Raw genomic sequence first — 18,662 nt, 5'->3', positions numbered from 1 at the left:
AATATCTTTATCATTAAGCTCCTAACCACTAAAGAGTAGGTGATCAATCTATTTATGTATCACCTAACCCGTTGCCATCGAGTTGATTCTGACTCATAGCAACCCACAGGGTTTTCAAGGCTGTAAATCTTTATGGAAGTAGACTGCCACATCTTTCTCCCTTGAAGAGGCTGCTGGGTTTAAACTGATGACCTTTCAGTTCGCAGCCAAGCTCTTAACCACTGCGCCACCAGGGCTCCATATATCATTTAGTATTGGTTTAATTGCTCAATAAATTCAGACATTATATTAAAAGTTTCCAATATCTCTGCAGAAAGATTTGTTGACCAAAGGCTGCACCACAAAGATCACCAGACTTGGATTCACGAGCCAGTGAAATTTGCAAAAATATTTGAGATATAAACACAGGTTTGGCCAACTAATTTCTATTCAACCAAGTGAGAGTTTTAAAATAAACTATCACTTTTTACCACCATAATCTCAGAAGAAAGGATGTGCCTTTAACTCGGAAAAAAAAAAAAAGGGTTGAATAAAAAAAAAAAATCCAACTTTTTCTTATTTCACCAAAGATTTGCAAAAATTTTCTCTGCTCCATGTTTAGGAGCACTGCTTAAGGATATATGTAGATTGGATTCAGAACAATTAACTATGATGAATAATTTTCAGTCCTTGGGCAGAAGGAGTTTACTCTTCCAGACAGTCAAAAGCAAGAAATATGGGCAGTCACTGAGAAGAATTTTGCCAAGAGTGACTGACTCTGCAAATTATGTAGTTCAACAGATAGGTCCGTCTCCAGTATTAACATTGCATCATAAGGTATCACAACCCACTACCATTTCAAAGTTTACCTAAAATCAACTCTGAAGAATTCTGAACATCTCACTCAAAGTGAAAGAACAAAAACACTATAAATGATTTTGCATTTTTCACTTTCTTAAATAGCTAATTTAAAAAAAGAAAAAGAAAGAAAAAATCTTCTAAACAGTATTATAAATGAATTACTGAAAGCTATTTTTTATGAGTAATACTAAGATTTTCTGAGATATTTTCTTTTTTATCTTTAGTATTTCCCTTTTATAACACTCTAAAAGCCACAAACGTATCGCAAACACCCCCAATTAACACAAATACAATTTGACACTACATATTTTTTAAATTGATTATCCATGGAAAACACGTGTAACAAAAAGACATCGCTTTCTTAAAATCATAAACTACTAGTGTCAGAGTCTGCCTTTTTAAATACTGGAACCCAGAGAAAACCATTTTTCTCAGTTCCTGATGATATGTGTTCTTACTATGTTGATGACAGAAGGACAGTTCTTGGAACACTCTAACTCCATCCACAGTGCAACAGCCATTTATCTGGCCTTGTCTGGAAGTGAGGTGCTCCACATGAACGACTTCTCCAAATAACGTAAGCATATTACTTTCAATGCCAAAGCATTTTTTTTTTTGTAATTTTAATAACTCGCTGAAATGCTTTTTCTTTTTATATCATTGTTTTTCTCCTTCAACAGAAGACACTGAATTTGTACTGAAACTTCCTCAGGGCTCCCTGAAGCAAACCCATTACTACATCAAACAATGCCATGGGCTACAGTTCCTCCGTCCTATCTCTGCCTCCTTTTATTGTGAGACAGTGCCACTCTTGCTAACATTGTGCCATTTTACATTTGAAGAAATGGAGGCTTTGAAAGGTCAAGCTACTTGCCCAGGTCACAGACCAGCGTGTGGAAGGGCGTATTTATTCCAAAGCACATACTCCACCCACTCTCTCCGTAAAAGGAAAAAAAAAAGGGGGGTTTGTTTTCTGAAAGTTACAAAATAAATCCCACCAGAGCTTAAAGGAGATTCCACCAGCTTGATACACATACACAGAATGACACTGCATTAGGAGTCAGGAAAACTGGGGCTTGGCCAAGGTTGCTTTCAGCTCTAAAATTTAATTATTTTAGAAAAGGGGCTTTTAAAACTCTTCACCACTTTCTTTTGGGTGAATGAGGCCTATGACATGAAGGAGGGAACTTCACATATGACAAATCTAAAAATAAGTGTGCTACCATTTGCAATGCCTGTACATCGTCAGAAACGCTGGTGGTGTAGTGGTTAAGTGCTACGGCTGCTAACCAAGAGGTCAGCAGTTCAAATCTACCAGGCACTCCTTGGAAACTCTATGGGGCAGTTCTACTCTGTCCTATAGGGTCGCTATGAGTTGGAATCGACTCGACGGCACTAGGTGTGAGTTTTTGGTTTTGGTACATTGTCCATCTAGGCGGCGCCCCACCAAGAAAAGAAACACTTTGTTTTTTAATGGGGATTATCACGGTCTACATCACAAATCAAATAAAGAGCTCTTGGAAGCTCCTGCCCTGATCAGAGCTTACTATAAATTCCCTAATGCTTCAGTTATTTTACCTTCATGTTGTTTTTAGGACAAATGCCCAGTAAACAAAGTCAGGAAGCATTCAAATAAACAGGAAATCTGTGTTAACAGTGATAATTTTCACCATCTCAACAATTGTAAAACAAAGAGCCAGATTTGGAGACTGTCCTGGATTTGAACCTCTGCTCATATACAAGAAAGAATAACTGAGCAGATAGCTGGATATCCATCGGATAATATACTGATTCTCAAATGTTTTATGACCCAGGTATAAGAGAAATTAAAGGAAACCGCTACATGTGGTCATGTGGGAACGTCCCTCCAACCAAGGAAGGTTGGAGACATTGACACTCATTTGGGATCAGAGCTTGATTTGAAGCAAAATTGATGGTTAAGTTCAAGCCACTAGATTTTACACATCTAAATACAATCCTCATTTGAGAAGATGACTGCCTTGCTATACTGTAGTTGGGTAAGAAAAGCCAGAGGAGCCTATACTTTGTAAAAGTTATTGTTAATAACCATATTCTAAAATGAAAAAAGACTGATGATCTCATTTAATCTTCTCCACAACAAAAGGAGACCAGTAATTTTATTTTATTATCCCCATTTTACAGGTAAGGAAACTGAGGCTTAGGGATGTTAAGTAAATTATAGAAGCTCACTTTATAGTAAGCAGCAGAGCCAGGATTTGAACTAAGGTCTTTCTGACTAGAAAGCTCATGCCCTTATTTCAAATTCTGAAATGAGCAGCATTATTTTTAAAAAATTAAAAGGATTTTTAAATCACAGATGCTTTAAAAGTCATGAAAAATTATCAATTCAAAAAGAACTTGAATATTTACTAAGTAACCTCTCCTTAAATGGAAACTTCACAGCAGTTTAGCAAAATGGCTTTTCACAAATTGGAAAATATAAATCAATCAGGTGAAATGAAGGGGCCACGTTATAGATGGGAAGGAAAGTAGGGCACAGAGTTATTTGAGGGATTTCTCAACAATGAATTGCACCATTGGTAACTGAATCATAGGCTTAACTTTTCAGCACAGAGAAAATTACCAGAGCCAAAGTTTTGGACATTTGTTTTCAAAGTGTGCCACTTGTTCCATGCTCTCTACCTCAGAAATCTGAGCACTTACCTCTCTCTGAAAAAAATTCCAAGCATGAGTAAGCCACCGGTATCTAGGTAAGCCATAATTTGTCATTCTCGCTTTCAAAGTGACCATATCTGACCACTGTACTGGAACCTGGAGACAAAAAGCATATTATCAACAACTGTAACACCCACACACTCCCAGAGATATACGCACATACCACGCACACACATACTTGAAATATATTGCAATTGATGAATTTTAAGCACAGCATTTTATACTAAGCAAAATCATCAGAAATGATTGTAGTGCCAATACTGAGTTCAAGGAAATTCCAAACAAGTAGTCATCTATGCATTCTATACAAACACCTGAAAAGCTACTCATACCAAGTGATCCCTTGAGAGAAATGACCTCTGATTTGATTTCATACTGCTATAATGTTGTTCTTTAGAATCACTGTAGATAAACAAACAAAAAAACCAAACCCCTTGCCATCGAGTCGATTCTGACTCAGAGAGACCCTATAGGACAGACTAAAACTGCTCCATAGGGTTTCCAAAGATTGGCTGGTGAATTGGAACTGCCAACTTCTTGGTTAGCAGCTGCACCCTTAGCCACTGCACCACCAGGGCTCAAAAACTAAGGGAGAAGAATAAAAAGAAAAAGAGCTTAGCTTCAGTCAAGCTTCATTTTGGAGTAATTTCCTAAACACTTTTCAAAAATTGGATTTAGCCTCTTTAACATGTAGCTTTAAAAAAAAAATTAGCATCAAATGCTTGTGGCGGGGCTGCCTCACGGGGGGAGGAATGGGTGGGGTGTTATTTGCATAAAATACAGTATATGGCTAGGAGAATTGCTGGGTCATATGCAAACTGTGTTGAGCCTTCTGAGGAGCCACCAGACAATTGTTTAAGGTGGCTGCACCATTCTGCAGTCCCACTATCAGTGTTGTGAGGATATCAATTTCTCCACATCGTTGTCAACAGTTGTAATCATCTTTTTGATTACAGCCATCTAAGTGGGTGTCAAGTGTTAGCCTGTTATGTTTTGATCCGTATTTCCCCGATGACTGACCACGTTGAGCATCTTTTCATGTACTTGTTCGTCATCTGCATGTCTTCATTGGAGACATGTCTGTCCATATCCTTTGCTGTAAGAGTTCTTCATACATTCCAAGTACAAACCCCTTATCAGATATATGATTTGCAAACATTTCCACCCATTCTGTGGGTTGTCTTTTCACTTCCTTGATGGCATCCTTCGAGGATAATATGTTTTAATTTTTTTGTTGTGGTAAATATATATGTAACAAAACATTTGCCATTTCAACATTTTTCACATGTACAGTTCAGTGACATTAATTGCATTCATCATGTTGTTCAACCATCATCATCATCCATTCCCAAATTTTTTCATCACCCTTAACAGAAGCTCAGTGTTTCCTAAGCAACGAGTCCTCCTTTTCCCCTCCCTCCCGACCACTGCCGGAAACCACTAATAAACTTTGGTCTTTATATTAAAACAAACAAAAAAAAATGGGCAGGGGATATGAACAGACACTTCACCAGGAAGGATGTTTGGGTGGCTAACAGGCACCTGAAGAAGTGTTCGTAATCACTGGACATTAGACGGATGCAGATCAAAACTACAATGAGATACGATCTCATCCCGACATGACTGGCACTAATGGAGAAGACAGAAAATAACAAATGTTGGAGAGGTTCCGGGGAGATTGGAACTCTTGTACACTGTGGGAGTGTGGAATGATGCAGCCACTATGGAGGACAGTATGGCATTTCCTTAGGAGGCTAGAAATGGAAATATTATGTGGCCCAGAAATCCCACTCCCTGGTATGTACCCTAAAGAAACAAGAGCGGTGGCATGAATAGATATACGTACACCGATGCTCGTTGCAGCACTGTTCATGGCGGCAAAAAGATGGAAGCAACCTAGGTGCCGATCAGCAGATGAATAGATTAACTGTGGCACATACACAATGGGATACTATGCAATGATAAAGAATAATGACGAATCCACGAAACATCTCACAACATAGATGAATTTGGAGGACATTATGCTGAGTGAAATAAGTCAACCATATAAGGACCAATATTATATGAGACCACTGTTATAGAAAATAATAATAATAAAAGGTTCACACACAGAAAAAGAAAAAACTCTTTGATGGTTACCAGGGTGGGAAAACTACCAAATAGACAGAAGACATGAGTCAACATTGGTGAAGGCAAAGAAGGCAATGCACAATATAGGAAATGTCAGCAAAAAAAAGGGTGACAACGGTAATTACAATAGCATAGACAATTCTGCAGCAATATTAACAAACAGTAATTTATGAATGGATGCATAGGTAGATAGGTATGCCAAGAGTTATGGGAGGGTGTAAGGGAACACATCAACCTGCAGACACAGGTTTGGTGGTGGATATTTCTATGTACATAGCTGTAGGTGCTGCTTATATATTAACATAGACAATAGAGCACATAAGGGCCACAGTCAGGGCAACTTCTTAGACATAATCAAACACCTCGCGGGACGAAGTTCCTAGGCTTGAAGGTGAAGAAACAAAGACTCGGGGAACATCTAAGTCAATTGACACAACATAGTTCATAAAGACAAAGTCCTGCATCCTACTCTGGTGAGTAGCTTCTGGGGCCTTAAAAGCTTGTGAACAGCCATCTAAGATACAACTATCGGTCTCTTACCGTTTGGAGCAAAGTAAAGAAAATTAAAGACTCAAGGAAGCAATTAGTTCAAATGACTAATGGACCACATGAACCACAGCCTACATGACCCCAAGGTTAGAAGAACTACATGGTGCCCGGCTACCACTACTGACCACTATGACTGGGATCACAGTAGAGAGTCCAGATACAGCAGGAGAAAAATTACAGTACAAAAAATCAATTTCACAAAAAAGACCAGAATTACTGGTCTGATAAAAGACTGGAAGAACTCCTGAGACTATGGCCCTATGATACCCTTCTGAACTGGTACTGAAGCCATTCCCGGAGACCATCTTTCAGCCAAACCACAGACAGATCCATAAAACAAACAGTAACACCCGAGAGGAACGTGTCCTTTACACCAATCAATTATACGAGATCAAAAGGGCAACATTTGCTCAAAAGCAAAGATGAGAAAGCAGGAAGAGGTAGAAAATCAGAACAAGAGAAAACGGGGTACCCAGGACGGAAATGGGGAGAGCACTGACACATTGTGGGGAATGAAACCAACGTCAGGGAACACTTTATGTACAAACTATGGAATGGGAAACTAATACGCTCTGTAAACTTTCACCTAAGGCACAATAAAAAAAATTTTTTTTAATTGGATTTAAGGGGCATACTAAAATTTTAGAAAGAACAGTTCTCAAAACTTCAGGCATTTTTGTGCTTCTATTTTGAAGTCATCTAGCACCATGTCCATTAACATGTTTAATCTTGACAGACCTTCAGGTGTGCAATACAGCAGCTGGCTAGAAATCGGATCAGCATATCATTCTATGGTTCATCTCTACGGCCAGAGCGGAAACTGAGGTATACAAATCCTAGTCTCACTACCTGTGTGGCAATAAAGCAACTCTTGGGAAATTGGGCATACATCCACGTTTGCTTCATGGAATAATAGAGACCTGGCTTAGTGAAGCAAGCTTAGCACTTAACAAATGAAGTAAAGATGAAGAGGTAAAAAGGAGAAAAACAAGAGGTTCAGTCAATACAGCCCAGATGAAACTCAAGATTAGGGCTGCTTCAAAGAGAGTACTAGTTAAACAAACTATGGTACGTACACACACTGGAGTATTATGCAACAATAAACAACAATGATGAATCTGCGAAGCATCTCATAACATGGATGAATCTGGAGGACATTATGCTGAGTAAACAGGTCAATCACAAAAGGACAAATATTATATGAGACCACTACTGTAAAAACTCATGAGAAGGTTTGTGTACAAAAAGAAACAATCTTTGATGGTTACAAGGGAGGGGAGGTGTGGGGAGGGAAAAACACTAAATAGACAAGAGATAAGTGGTAACTCCAGTGAAGGGTAAGACAATACACAATACTGAGGAAGCCAGCACAACCTAACCAAGGCAGGGTCATGGAAGCTCCACAGACACACCCAGGCTCCCAGATTGACTGAACTGCTGGGTTGAATGCTGTGGGGACCTTGGTCTCAGGGAATATCTAGCTTAATTGGCATATCATAGTTTATAAAGAAAATGTTCTACATTCTACTTTGGTGAGTTGCGTCTGGGGTCTTAAAAGCCTGTGAGGGGCTATCTAAGATACTCCACTGGTCTCATCCCTTCAACAGCAAGGGAGAATGAAGAAAACTAAAGACATAAGGGAAAGATTAGTCTAAAGGACTAATGGACCACATCTACCATGTCCTCCACCAGACTGAGTCCAGTACAACTAGATGGCGCCCAGCTACCACCACTTATTTCCCTGTCAGGGATCACAACAGAGGGTCCAGGACAGAGCTGCAGAAAAATGTAGAACAAAATTCTAACTCACAAAAAAAGACAAGACTTACTGGCCTGACAGAGACTGGAGAAACCCTGAGAATATGGCCCCAGGCACTCTTTTGGCTCAGTAATTAAGTCACTCCTGAGGTTCACCCTTCAGCCAAAGATGAGACACAAAAAAATGAAACAAAATGAGACTTAAAGAAGCATACCAGCCCAGGGGCAAAGACTACAAGGCAGGAGGGGGTAGGAAAGCTGGTAATAGGGAACCCAAGGTTGAGAAGGCAGAGTGCTGACATGTCATGGGGTTGTTAACCAATGTCATAAAACAATACGTGTACTGTTTAATGACAACCTAGTTTGTTCTGTAAACCTTCATCTAAAGTACAATTAATTAAAAAAAACAGTACTAGCAATAGAAGTAGTTTTAAAATGGCTGACCATAGAAATTCCGCTTTGTCCATTTTATGACTTGGAAACATACAGTACCAAAGAAAACACCCTGATTCAAGGGATTAACCAAAGTTCAAACTACTGACTGTAAATCAGTATTATCTCATACATTTCTGGGCATAAAGTACATGGACAGAAGATAAGTTCCCTAGGAATTCATAATCAGAAACAATTCATATTATTGACAGATTTTATCTAAAGAAAGAATATTTTTAAGAGGTGAATGTGTATAAACAACAGAAATATAGGGAAACAGACTGTCTGATTTCAGTTATTAGAACAGTCATTTTTATGTTACATTCCAAAATAAAATATAGGTTGTTTCCCCACTGTGACCACAATTGATCTGAGACCAAAAATGGCAAGAAACAGGGAAGACCACTGAGGTTCTGGCACAAAATACTGGGATCTAGCCATAAAGTAGAGCACACATTTATTAGTTACTTGCCTGGAACAGCCAAAAGCACAAAGCTCATTCTATGTGAAGGCTGGCTTCTGCAAAATTTGGCAGATAATAAACTTTAATGGCACTTTTCATTCACACTGCTATTAGGGTAAAAGCAAAAAAAAAAAAAAAATCTGACAAACTTCTTTTCTAAAGGCCTATTTTCCACAGTTCACATTTAAACAACCCTTGTTTTATCCTGGTAACTTAATGGGGCAGACACACACGAGCAAAACAGTTATATATGCCTTCAACCAAAATGGCAGCACCCACCCATCTAGTACCTCTGCGATACTGAAAAGCTATCTGCAGACTGCCCCTCAACAGAATAAACAAAGGACGAATTCCTTTCAGTTTTCCCGTGTTTCTTAGAATTATATTAGAATTAAAACATTTCCTTTCAAATACTTGAACTCATTTAGAACTAGTTATAACTTAGAAGATTTCACAAACATTAATATTACACATACTCTATAAATCCATTTAAAAATCTACAGAAGGTAAATTTATCTCTAAAATCAAAGCTAAGGTAAGGGGATTAAGAATCAATTATAAGATTTATTGTCCCTTGCTTGAATGTCAAGGAGATAAATTTATCATTTGGAAACAGAAAAATTATAGAGACAACCGTTTTACATAAAACACATAGAAACTAAGTCCCTGGAGCCATTTCTTTCACTTGGGTAATTAAGGAGCTTAGTGGTGCAGTGGTTAAAGCACTCAACTGCTAACCAAAAGGTTGTCGGTTCAAAACTACCAGGGGCTCGGAGAAAGAAAGATGTGGCAGTCTGCTTCCATAGAGATTCACAGCCTTGGAAGCCCTATGGGGTCGCTACGAGTTGGAATTGACTCGACAGCAGTGGTTAATGATATAAAACTTCTAGGAACGGAGTGAAAATATGATTCTCAAAGACAGCAATAAAATGCCTGTTCTAATGGCAGATTTAATTTTGAAGAAAGTTCTTTTTTTTTTTTTAATATTAAACTAGTTAGAACCTGCCTTGAGTTTTCGTTTTTTTAATAGAGAGAAGAACGATCATAAATCCTGTCTTCCTACTGAGAGCTGTCATACCGTGGAAGCACAAGTATTTTTACAGGGGTTTAGATGTGTGGAGGTGCCAAAACATCGTTCACATGTAAACAGGAGTACACAGCGTATCTATACGTCTCATTATCACTTAGTACTTAAAACAGTCTCAAAGGAGAGTAGCAGATTTGTCAAAGAGTCTTTAATAACTGAATCAGTACTAGATACAACTTCAGTTTGATTATACGGCTGCCAAAATGCCTCTCTTCCCTCTGAAACAAATAACCACCCTCTCTTCTTAACGGTTTTCAAATTTTACAATATAAGAGTCCCTAGGGAGCTTTTTTTTTTTTTTTTAGGGAGCTTGGGTGGGAGAAAGATGTGGCAGTTTGCTCCTGTAAAGAAAGATTACAGCCTTGGAAACCCTTTGGGGGAGTTCTAGTCTGTCCTATAGGGTCGCTGTGAGTCGGCATTGGCAGTGGATCGGGGAAACTTGTCACAAATGCAAATCTCCAGTCCCCTGCCCCTTCCTCCCTGGTCTTCCCCTCCATTCTGACTGAGCAGATCTAGGCTGCCGCCTGAAAATACTTTTTCTTTTTGTTTTAAGAATCTCCCTGGGTGACTCCTGATGCAGATGGTTCAAGGCCATATACTGAAAAACACCTCTTGCGAAACAAAATTATTCCAGACGCTTACATTGGAAAACTGTGGCCTGCCTCCAGGAAGACAGCCAGCATTCAGACACTGAAAGGTGTATGACCTCATTAGTGATAAATGCACCAATTAAATGAGCAAGCATTAAGTAATATTACCCAGTGCAAGCAATGTGAAGTGCAACTGCTAAACCAAACTGTGGTAACATTTTGAGACTGAGACAGTCTTATCCTCATTCACTCTAACATATTTATACAAGTTGTTCCAGCAGCTTCAACTGCTAAAAGAAAAGAGAAAAAATGCTCAAGAGTTGTTTCCAAGTATCAAGTCTCAGATTCTGAGAGTGTTTCGACACTGGGCTTAACATACAGCAACTCTTCAAACACACTCCTTAAAAAGCGGAAGATTTTTTGGCTCCTGGTACACAGGAGAAGCGTGCTTCCTCCTTGGTATACTGCTGAAGTCAGCATTTTATAAGGCTTTCGCATAGATTTTGAAGTACTCGCAGAAAATCTGGCTGCAAATGCGAAATCTTTCCTGTTATACACTGGTAAAATTCATTTTAGAACACAGCAGTATTTTTACTCAGTTATATACATGTTTTAAAACTCTACGGAATCAAAGACATACACCACATAGGATACCCCGTGAAATGTTACAAATCATGGTTTGGAAATGTACTTTAGCTAGAATAGACACAGGAAAGGTATTTTTCAGAAGTACTGGGCCTATTCACTGTTATCATGTACCATGTTGCTACCGTTGTTAGCTGCCCTTCAGTCCATTCCAACTCATGGCGATAAATACACAAATTAGTAATAATGTGTCTAAATTACTCCAAAGTAACAGATTTAGAATGCTAAACTGGGTATTGTTTTAGATTGTGTTTACTCCCGTCTTGAACTCACCATGATTTCCTGTTCATATGTCCAAACACCACAAGCCAGTTCTACACAGAAAATGACAAGTAAACTTCCAAAGTACTGCAGGAGAACAGAAAATTATGCTGTTAGTTTAGAATTCAAGTAAAGCACGGTCATCAGAGGGAAGCTAAATATTCTTCAGTGTTACGTTTATCTGATGGAAAAGTAAACAGAGACGCATTTTCATGAACCTTCCTCAAGAACAGATGGGTGAAATTTCAGCAACATCTTGCAGACAACATTCAATACTCACCTAAGTGGACCATGGTTTATTATGCATCTTCTGGGACAAACATTTTATAAATGCCAATACTTTCATTAGGTTAAGCTAGAATTTGTATGTTATAGTTTGATAGAATATATCAAGTTCTCCATACTGTGGCTGAGAAAACTGACCTAATTTTTTTTCAAAGTGGGTGAGATGAGGTGAGCAGATATTAAATCATTCCAGGCAAGGGGACCTCCCTTCCATTCTTAGGAAACTACAATATACAGCAAAATCTCAATTACTGATCATGCTTTAATATGTATAATAGCATAAGAAGTTCCTATTATGTGGAAGGAAACCCTGGTGGTGTAGTGGTTAAGAGCTACAGCTTATAACCAAAAGGTCGGCAGTTCAAATCCACCAGGTGCTCCTTGGAAACCCTATGAGGCAGTTCTACTCTGTCCTATAGGTCACTATGAATCGAAATCAAAACAGTGGCAATGAGTTTGGTTTTGGTTATTATGTGGAAGGCACCTGGGATATATAAAAGAATATCAGAACTTCTGATAAGGCACACGTAGGCAAAGAAATAACAAAGGTGAATACAATGTCAAAAGCAGAAATGAAGATAAAAATTCAGAGGGGTCCTGTGAGAGATGTGTGCCAGGCCTGAAAATTGAAGAGGACTGGAAAAGAGAGACAAGAAAATTCCAAACAAATATGTACAATTGTGCAGAGGCGGCAGGAAAGTAAAATAAATATTTAGGAAACAGGAAACATCTACCTAGCTGTAGTGGGTGGTCATAAAGAGGAATGGTAGAAGATCAAATTTGAAAAGTAGACTGGAGCCAGATTATGGAGAATTTTAAGTAAAAAGCTAATGGGTTCTAAATCTATCCTGTAGGTCTTGAGGTGGCATCTTTTTTAAAGTTTTTGAATAGGGGAACGAGAAGATAAAACAAATATTGAGTTCAGATTAAATAACTGCACAGTTCTAAATGGATTGGAAAGAAAAGACCAGGGGATGAACGGTCCCTTGTTGTTTGGTGCTTTCCAGGCGGTTTTTGACTTATACTGACCTTGTGTGACAGAGAACTGCCCCGTAGGGTTTCCTAGGCTGTAATCTTTATGGAAGTAAATCACTAGGTCTTTCTCCTTCAGAGCTACCAGATCTTTTTGGTTAGCAGCTGAGCACATAACCATTGCACCACCAGAGCTCCTTGAAGGGTCCCTTAGAAGGCAGCAAAGGAGAGACATTTGGTGAGGACCTGAACTTTGTTAGATGGTAGTCTTGCAAATATGTAAGGGAAAGAATAGATTCAAGAGATGTAACCAGAGAAAAATTGACAACACATTTTGACTGATTGGACCTAGGTACTGAGGGAGGAAGATACATTTGACCAAATAGAGAATAGTCCTGTGGGAAGAGGAACCATTCATTTTAGATGTGTTTTATGGGAATGTTTGTTAAACTACTAGAAATGTAGATCTGGACCTCAGGTGCTCATGGGTGTAAATGGAAATTACTAGGATGATGATGATGATTACTATTGCAAACAAAAAATACTTTTCTATTTACCAAGTACTTTCATAATTAATAAGAAGCCCTGGTGGCACCATGGTTAAGCGCTCAGCTGGTAACCAAAAGGTTGGCAGTTCGGATCCACCAGCCGCTCCTCAAGAGAACCTATTTTACAGACGAGAAAATTAACACCAAAAATAGATACTGTGATTTGCACAAGAAATATGCATAGTCAGTTTTGGCATATTCTGTGGCAGTGTTCTTTGTGCTATTCCTTCCCACCTCCCCAGCTGTGGAGGTAACTATACAGAGACAAGTAGTAAAGGTACGGGAAAGAATGAGATCTCTGAAACTTCTCTTCACTAATTCCAACAGGAATACAACAACGTCCCTGCTTTCATAAATCTTCCATTCCATTTAGGGTCAGGGGTACCAGGTAGTGATGATAATCAATAATCTCTCTTTATTGGCATAAAAGCTCCATGAGGATAGGCAATTTATTGTGTTCTTCAGCACACAGTGGGTGCTCAATAAATGTGTGACACAAAAAACAATGGATGAAATCAAAGCAAGGTGGAATGAGAGTAAGACTGGGGAGCCATCTTGGACTAAGTGATCAAGAAATGTCTCTTTAGGAAGGTGATGTTTCAGAAGAGTCAGTAATGACAGGAGTCAATCCTGCTAGGATTTGTGGAAAAGCAATGCAGGAAGAGGAAACATGAGGTGCAACACAGCACCACAAGGTGAGTTATTTACTTAAGGACTCAGTGCTAACTGGAGCACAGACAGGGCGGAGGGGTACAGAAGTTCAAGCAGATGACCATGGCATTCAGAGGTACAAGAACCCGGATCATGAGAGGGCTTATGGGCCCTGGAAAGGATTTTGGATATTATTCTAGCTGCAATAAAAATCCCCTGGCAGGTGACATGATCTAATGTAAGTTATAAAAACATAATTCCAGCTGTTTTGTGAAAAACATCCTGTAGGAAAGCAAGGCTGTGATTAGGAAGACCAAATAAAAGACTGCTGACCAGGATGGTAGCAAGAAAATGGAAAAAAGTGGACTGATTTAGGATTCTGAGTCATCAGGACTTGAACTTTAAGTTTCTTTGCCTGTAATTTTTGCGAAAAAAAAAAAGAAAGAAAGGGATGGAAGAAACTGGATGGATGTTCTGCTACTTCCATGATATGTCCCTCATAATTTCAAAAAATAAATCCCTTCTATTAGTTTTCATTTATTTCTTTCAAATATAACATGCAGAATATATAACTACATAATCTCATAGATAATAACATGGCTTAAAAAAATTGGTTCAAAAATAAAACAATATTTCCTTGAGTGAATACCATTTTACCAGCTACTTTTATTTTCAGCATATGTAATACTCATGTTCAGCTTCAATCTCCTCAGAGCTCATTTCCAAGTGTTACTATTTCTAGGCCTTACTTTAAAGATTTCAGCCTTGATATAACGATTAGAAGAACTTTTGTAAACTCTAAGTCAGTTTTTCTCCAAACTCTCTTTAATGCTTTACTTAAGAGATTACTAGACAAAAATAGTATTAAAACTGCAAAGTGACCAAAGATGCTGTAACTATATGCCAGATCAATCTTCTTTAATGAGATCGAAAGAGATCCTAGGAGAATATGAGATTCTGGGAAAGAATAACATTATGGGATACCTTTGCTCTCCTCTTCTGTTCCTAACCTAAATTCTTCTCAAAATTGACATCAGGTTACGATGAAAATCAAAGCAGCCCTGAAATAACAAGATATCTCTAAAGATAAAACATGGACATGGATGGTAGTTGTGTGTACTGCTGATAGAAAGGGATTAAGGGATACCCTGACATTGCCTTGGGGATAATCACGTAAGGAGGGTGTTGTGGAGTGATTTTATAACCGTTCAAACCTCTTTTGAGGTCACCAGGTGGTGCAAATGTTTTGGACTCATCTGGTAACTGAAAGGTTGGTGGTTTGAACCCACCTAGTGACACTGTGGAAAGACAGCCCTGGCGCTCTATTTCCGTAAAGATTATAGCCAAGAAAACCCTACGGAACAGTTCTACTCTGTCACACGCGGGGTCGCCGTGAGTTGCAATTGACTAGACGGCACTAGATAACAAAATTCCTTTTGAGTCACCTCATTACCTACCTCCTGGAGTCACTGCCCAGGTTACAAAGGCAGCAGAACCAACAGGAAGGCCCCAAAACAGAGCCATCTGGAAGTGCCCAGATGTGTATAATGCCTGAGCAACTCTCCTAGGTCTATGGATCAAAACAACAGTGTCATAACAGCAGGGTGACAAGAGTCTTTGGTTCCTCAAAGCGAGCTTTACAATGGGCTAGTAATACCATAACTTATACACAGGCAGGAAAGCAAATGTAAAGCATGTGTATCCAAAGCATCTCTCACTTCAAACTGAAAAACAAGACTGGACCAGTCATTGCGGATGGGGAGAGAGGGACTGGTCCACATGAGCTGAATCCTCCTAATTCTGAAGAAGATCCAAAATGATTGTATCTTTCAGATTTCTAGTGGATTCATTTGAGGCAAGTTCTCTCATGTAAAAGTTTCTTTGTCTTTATTCTGCTAACACTCAGGAGCACATTTATTTGGCCTTGGGGTTGAAAGTATCAGTTTCACCAACATTATAAAACTTTCATGGAACAAATTAAAGTCAAAACTTTTTCTATATATTTTGCTGCAGCTTCCTGGTCATCTCCCTTTGTTTTGTTGTTATTGCTTCAGCCTGACACATTCAGTCTTCTAACTCCAAGGAAAACGTGAAATGTCAAATCCATACATAATACAACATACGAAGGTCAACTGCATTTTAGGTCAAACTAAAATCTCTTTATCGGTGAGCCCTGGGTCCTGGATAAAGTCATCCTCTTGATTACTGCATGCGCAGAGTCACTCAACCAGTATTTAACTTAAGGGCTGGATTTGAGACATCTGTAAAGCATGGTGTTAAGCCATAGTTTCAAACAAAACGAAACTAGCAAGGAATTAAGCAGTATCTCCAGCTGAGCTCTGTTATGGTATAAAGTATATCTCACATCACATTTCACTACAAAATTGTTTGCTGTCCTCAACATCACTGGACGCATGCATTTATCTCCCCCAGCGGTGTTCACTGGTAGGGTAGTAAAATGGCCTAAGTACTCAACTGCTAACTGAAAGGTTGGCGGTTAGAACACACCAAGAGGCACCTCAGAAGAAAGGCCTGGGCTTTTGCTTTCAAAAACCTTGAAAACCCTACAGAGCAGTTCTACTCTGCAGACATGGGATCACCATGAGTCAGAATCAACCTGACAGCAACTCTTTGGTTCGCTGGCTTTGTCACGGATTGAATTATGTCCCCCCAAAAATGTGTGTATCAACTTGGTTAGGCCAGGATTCCCAGTATTGTGTGGTTGTCTCCCATTTTGTGATTGTAATTTTATGTCAAGAGGATGAGGGGGGGATTGTACCACCACCCTCACTCAGGTCACCTCCCCGATCCAAGGAAAAGGGAGATTCCCTGGGGTGTGGCCTGCACCACTTTTTATCTCTCAAGAGATAAAAGGAAAGGGAAGCAAGCAGAGAGTTGGGGACCTCATACCACCAAGAAAGTAGCACCAGGAGCAGAGTGCATGCTTTGGACCTGGGGTCCCTGCACCTGAGGAGCTCTTTAACCAGGGGAAGATTGATGACAAGGAATCTTGCTCCAGAGCTAAAAGAGAGAAAAAGCCTTCCCCTGGAGCTGACACCCTGAATTTGGATTTATAACCTACTAGACTGTGAGAGAATAAATTTCTCTTTGTTAAAGCCATCCACTTGTGGTATGTCTGTTATGGTAGCACTAGATGACTAAGATAGGCTTGGTATCAGCACGTCTCACTTTTCCACTACACATGGCTTGAAAAAATGGCCCCTGCCAGTCCAGCTCGCAAAGCAACGTGCCCCCCTCTTCTCCTTGTGTGCTTTCCTTCTGGAATGGTGGAAAGACCTCTGAATTTGGAGTCAAAAGATCAAAGCTCAAACCCAGCTCTGAAATAGACTATGGGATCTTTGGTCAATCATTAACTGCTCTGGCTTCAGTTTACCAGTATAAAATAAAGATAAAAATAAAGTCTTCCTCACTGTTGTCATGATTGATCTCATACATGTGAAGATGCTTTGGAAAATGTACAGCATTATAGAAATGTTCTTTTTTTCTGGTTTGTGAAATACAATCCCATATTAACTTTTCTTTTTCTCCTGTACCTGGCCTTCCTTCATTCCCTGCAGTTTGCCACAGTTTCTTCCTCGTAATTGTTTTCTAGTATTTCACTGCTTGGTCTTTACCATTTTACTTTTCTCCTTCCTTCTGCGTAGTAGAGTTTCCCATATGCTGTATTTCAGGCTTCAGAGGCTTCCACTTTTAAATCACTTGGCTGCTTTACCAACAAGTCACAGTGTTCACTTTAATCGCCAGTCGGTCAGTTTTGGCTGGCAGGGATCTTGTCCTTAAACATTTTTTATCCCCAAAGCCCAGCAGTACCTGTCACACAGCAGGTATTCAATAAATGTTGGTGGCAATAATGATCGGTTACCAATCAAAAAAACAATTTCAGCATTTCCTTGGGTTTCTCTGACTCATTTGAACTCTGAGTTTCTTGTTAACATTCAACTTCCTTGACTTCTGCCTACAAATTTACTATTTATAACTCTGTCCCTCTGTTTCACTATGAGTCTTTTTGTGGATTATATTATGAGACTCCACCATGCCTTTAATCATTTAAGACAATTTACCTAGCTAAATAAAAGACTCAATATATAGACATTCCTCTTCTCTCCTGAACTACAATCAACTAAACATACGGGAAAAAAAGTGTGTTTATACAAGGAAAATAGAATGTAATTGTTTGCATTACAAAGTATTTTATGTCCTTTAAAAATTATTCAATACAGAGTTCCTTGAAATAGCTAAGTTTCTCTATTCTAAAGAAACTAAAATTTGTGTTCTACAAAGAAGTTTTATACCCTAAACATATGTTCTTGGAAAAAAAACCGCATCAAGTAAGAGACACTGATAACGGGAAACATTCCCAAAATGATGTTAATTAATTAGCAATTTTCACCAAACCTCAAAAACTGAGAATAATCACCTTTCAGTTAAAAATTGAGTGCCCTCACTGGGTTAGACAAAAGATCAGGGGATTAGGTAGGACAAGGTATGTCAAAGTTTTTTTTTAAGCAATACAAATGAAAGAATGTGGGCTTTGAGACAAAATAGACCTGGTTTCAGATTCTAGCTCTTTACATACCATCTGGATGATCTTGGACAAACTACCAGGCATCAGTTTTCTCATCTACGAAATGAGATTTAATAAACTCAAACTACTGTGCAGGGTTGTGCTAAGGATTCAATGAAGTAAAGTGCCAAGCACAGAGCTGCAGCATGTAAAAAACAAAACAAAACCT

At 39.0% G+C, this 18,662-nt stretch overlaps 1 protein-coding gene across 2 annotated transcripts in view; it reads right to left on the bottom strand.

Annotated features, from left to right (window-relative positions):
- TSPAN12 (tetraspanin 12) overlaps positions 1–18,662 on the bottom strand; it is a 73,096-nt gene that overhangs the window by 17,027 nt on the left and 37,407 nt on the right. The window contains exons 5-6 of one of the 2 annotated variants that reach the window (XM_003407236.4): positions 11,465–11,539; positions 3,526–3,633 (exon numbers count right to left, since the gene is read on the bottom strand). In XM_003407236.4, coding sequence (XP_003407284.1) covers positions 3,526–3,633; positions 11,465–11,539 — 183 coding nt within the window. The remainder of the gene's footprint in view (positions 1–3,525; positions 3,634–11,464; positions 11,540–18,662) is intronic. The other variant, XM_010587381.3, reaches the window with a different exon arrangement.

Source organism: Loxodonta africana, chromosome 8 (genome assembly GCF_030014295.1).
Source record: "Loxodonta africana isolate mLoxAfr1 chromosome 8, mLoxAfr1.hap2, whole genome shotgun sequence".
Taxonomy (NCBI): domain Eukaryota; kingdom Metazoa; phylum Chordata; class Mammalia; order Proboscidea; family Elephantidae; genus Loxodonta; species Loxodonta africana.
This window is presented reverse-complemented; position numbering and strand designations above follow the sequence as displayed.